Source organism: Merops nubicus, unplaced genomic scaffold (assembly GCF_000691845.1).
Source record: "Merops nubicus isolate BGI_N331 unplaced genomic scaffold, ASM69184v1 scaffold30003, whole genome shotgun sequence".
In the NCBI taxonomy this organism is placed as follows: Eukaryota; Metazoa; Chordata; class Aves; order Coraciiformes; family Meropidae; genus Merops; species Merops nubicus.
The window spans coordinates 1-730 of NW_008600090.1; the positions used below are offsets into that span (position 1 = coordinate 1).

Sequence of the window (730 nt, forward strand, 5' to 3'; positions counted from 1 at the left end):
GCGGGCTCGGGCAGCTTGCGGACCTCGCGGGGGAAGGACGTGAGCACCTGGATGGCCCCGCTGCCCACCTTGGCGTTTTGGTTCTCCTCACTGCCAAACTCATCCGTGCTGGACATCTTGTAGAGGGGCAGGACGTGCAGCTGTTCATCTTCGGGGATCTTCCCCACCACACGATTGTCTTCCTTGGTCAGCGTGCAGACCTGGGGAGCGCAGGGTGACGTCAGTGGGGTGCTGCCGGGGGCAGCCCACGCGGCACAGGGGCCAAAACTCCTCCTCTATTCCCACACCGACGTGAAGCCACACCAGCCTGGCAGCCCCACGGCCCTCACCTGTCCCCAGCCGGCATTTTGGAAACATCAAGTGGGGTTTGGCTCAGAGAAATAATAAATTCCCCATGCACCAGACAGGAACAGGCCCCTGCACCAGGACAGGTGAGGGGTGACCTGCTGGGAAGCAGCTCCGAGGAGAAGGACCCGGCAGTGCTGGGGGACAACGACTTGACCATGAGCCAGCAAGAGGCCCCTGTGGCCAAGAAGGTCAATGGTGTCCTGGGGGGCATGGAGAAGAGTGTGGCCAGCAGGTCAGGGACGTTCTGCTCCCCCCCTGTTCTGCTCCAGCGAGGCCACCTCAGGAGCACTGGGGCCAGTGCTGGGCTCCCCAGTTGCAGAGAGACCAGGAGCTGCTGGAGAGAGTCCAGGGGAGGCTGTGGAGCTGCTGAGGGGCTGGAGCA

General features: G+C 63.3%; 1 protein-coding gene across 1 annotated transcript in view; it reads right to left on the minus strand.

Annotated features, from left to right (window-relative positions):
• Window positions 1-23: 23 nt before the first annotated feature.
• Window positions 24-730, minus strand: part of LOC103770354 (methylcytosine dioxygenase TET3-like) — a gene marked incomplete at its 3' end in the record, with an annotated part of 2,908 nt that continues 2,201 nt past the window's right edge. The window contains exon 5 of the mRNA XM_008937610.1: window positions 24-200. Within this exon, the coding sequence (XP_008935858.1) occupies window positions 24-200 (177 nt within the window). The remainder of the gene's footprint in view (window positions 201-730) is intronic.